This window comes from Rhincodon typus, chromosome 30 (genome assembly GCF_021869965.1).
Source record: "Rhincodon typus isolate 14 chromosome 30, sRhiTyp1.1, whole genome shotgun sequence".
Lineage (NCBI taxonomy): Eukaryota > Metazoa > Chordata > Chondrichthyes > Orectolobiformes > Rhincodontidae > Rhincodon > Rhincodon typus.
In genome coordinates, this window is record NC_063361.1 from 2,524,995 (window position 1) to 2,527,749 (window position 2,755).

Sequence of the window (2,755 nt, forward strand, 5' to 3'; positions counted from 1 at the left end):
AATTCACAAGCTTCCCAATAGGTTTTTTATATAAAGTAGTTTCAAAATTACATCTGACAGGCTATCTGTGACAGGCAGCTTTGAAATCTTTTGGTTTCTATAACAGGACAGTTCCTCTTTGCTATATTTTTATAATGGATGGGTTTTATAATAGACACGTACCGTAGAATAATGGTTATCTTACTAAACAAGTAATGCAGGGACGTATATTAACAATTCCAGATTTAAATCCCACAGAAGTGTAACTTGGACAAGTTAAGTAAGTGGGTAAATGCATGGCAAATGCAGTATACTGTGGATAAACGTGAGGTTCTTCACTTTAGTAGCAAAAAGAGGAAGGCAGATTATTATCTAAAAGGTGATAGTTTGGGAAAGAGGGATGTGCAATGAGCCCAGGTGTCCTTGTACACCAGTCCCTGATAGTGAGTTTGCAGGTGTAGCAGGCAGTGAAGGAGGCAAATGGTACATTGGTAATTGTACATGGCCTCAATGAGACTACACCTGGAGTATTGTGTGCAGTTTTTGTCTCCTTATCTGAGGATGGATATTCTGGCGATGGTGGGAGTGTATGCTTACCAAACTGATTCCTGTGATGGTAGGACTGATCTATGAAGAGAAAATAGATCAGTTGGGATTATATTCTTTGGAGTTTAGAAGATTGAGGGGAATCTTGTAGAGATCTATAAAATTCTGACAGAACTAGACAGGGTAAACACATGAAGGGTGTTCCAGATGAGCTCAGTGTCCAAAGCAACAGTCAGTTTAAGGTTATGGGGTAAGTCATTTAGGACAGAGGTGTGGAGAAATTTCTTCGCCTACTGCCTGTGGAATTGTCTACCACAGAAAGCCATTGAGGCCAAATCATTGAATGTTTTCAAAAAGGAATTAATATAGTCCTTAGGGCTAAAGAAATCAGAAGAGTCTGTGGAGAAAATTAGAACAAGGTACTGAGTTGGATGATCACCCATCACCATATTGAATGATGGAGCCAGTTTGAAAGATCAAATGGCCTAACCCCATTCCAATTTTCTGTGTTTCTATAAAAGCAGCTGACATATTTTACTTAAATTTATTAAATAAATCTGGAATGAAAAGCCACACTCAGTAATGGCCATGAAACCACCAGATTGACAGAAAAACCCATCTGGTTCACAAATATTCTTCAGGGAAAGAAACTGTCATCCTTACCTAGTCTGTTCTACACATGACTGGAGACCCACAGCAATGTGTTTGACTCTTAGCCCTTTGGAATGGCTGAACAAGACACTCGGTTTTATTTGTGAAGACAGCTCACCAGCAACATCTCTGTCGAGTTATCTCTGAGGTGAGTGGCCCATCTACCTACTCAGTTTTATGTCCCCTGACAAGCTGAAGTTCTGGCCTATTGTAATACATCTAGGTAGGGACCTTCACTGATTTGAATGATTGGTCACTTTAATTCTAATTTATTTGTGTGACTTCTGCAAATGAAAATTTTAAGAAGACTAGCTGGTATTAATGACCTGTTGGAAGACACTGATTATCAAACCTCTTGGAGGAGAGGGGAGGCGCTAGGACCCTGTGGCATTTTTCTGGCACCCAGCCTCTATCCAGGGGAAGGGCTGTGTATATAAGCAGGCTGAAAGCGGGCACAGTGTTCAATGCAGGATCTCTAAATTGCAGTACATCGGTACAAATTGGGGGAAAAGATGAGTATGAGCATCGAGACAATGCAGACCTCGTCTTACAGAAAGCGTTTTGGGGGCCTCAGTACCATCCCTCCGAGCAGATACAGCTTCACAAAGAGGTACCCAAGTAATGCAACAATCCTTTTGCAGTTTTGCTTGTAACCTGAGCCACAGCCTGTACAATGGGACTGTCAGACAGCAAGTTGCTGGAGCTCTGTAACTGGAACTGAGAGCTACACTTTCAGATACAGATACTGAGTGATCAGGAGTTTCAAACAACTTCCACCAGTTATTTGTCAACTCCTGGAAGCTGGACTGGTTTAGAACCGGTCTAGTCCCTTACTGTACAGTGCCTGGGCTCATTCAGAAATAGTTATTGCAGTTTGTTTGAACCAAACTTGTTCTTGTTTCAGTTAATGGGTTGGTCAAGAATTTGTCCAACTCTGGAACAATCTGTGGTGCTGTTTGTACCCAGTTGAGGTTTTTTAACCAAGTGTGCTGGTTCAGTGTCCTCGGTGTACCCATTGTTTAACTGTTCCTGATTAGTTTTACATTTTAAGACTTTTCATGCATGTGTGGGTTTACACAGAGCAGGCAAGCTGCAATCTGAATTTCAACAATTTGAGGGAGGGATGTAGGCTGAGGGGTTTGGAAAAAGTCTGTCAATATGGAAGAGAGGAGGGTATCATGATGAGGGGAAGAGAGAGAGAGTGGGGATCACTGTGGGGTGGGGTGTGAGGGAGAGAGGAGGGTATCAGTGGGGCAGGAAGAGGGAGAGGGTCTGTTGGGGGGATGAGGGATGGAAGGTGTCAGTGTTGGGTGGAGTGTGGGGAGGGGATGGCTGTCAGCATGGGGGTGAGAGTGGGGAGGGGCTGGGTGTTGGTGTGGGGGTGAGTGGTGAAGGGGCAGGTGTTGGTTTGGGGGTGAGTGGTGAAGGGGCAGGTGTTGGTGTGGGGGTGGAGAGTGGGGAGGGGGACAGGTGTTGGTGTGGGGATGAGTAATGAAGGGGTGGGTGTCGGTGTGAGGGGGGAAGAGTGGGGAGGCGGGTGCGGGTGTCGGTGTGAGGGGGGAAGAGTGGAGAGTGGGGA

The 2,755-nt window shown here is 44.6% G+C and overlaps 1 protein-coding gene across 1 annotated transcript in view; it reads left to right on the forward strand.

The window, feature by feature from the left end:
- Nucleotides 1-1,619: 1,619 nt before the first annotated feature.
- Nucleotides 1,620-2,755, forward strand: part of LOC109937771 (glial fibrillary acidic protein) — an 80,254-nt gene continuing 79,118 nt past the window's right edge. The window contains exon 1 of the mRNA XM_048614559.1: nt 1,620-1,786. Within this exon, the coding sequence (XP_048470516.1) occupies nt 1,689-1,786 (98 nt within the window). The 5' untranslated portion in view covers nt 1,620-1,688. The remainder of the gene's footprint in view (nt 1,787-2,755) is intronic.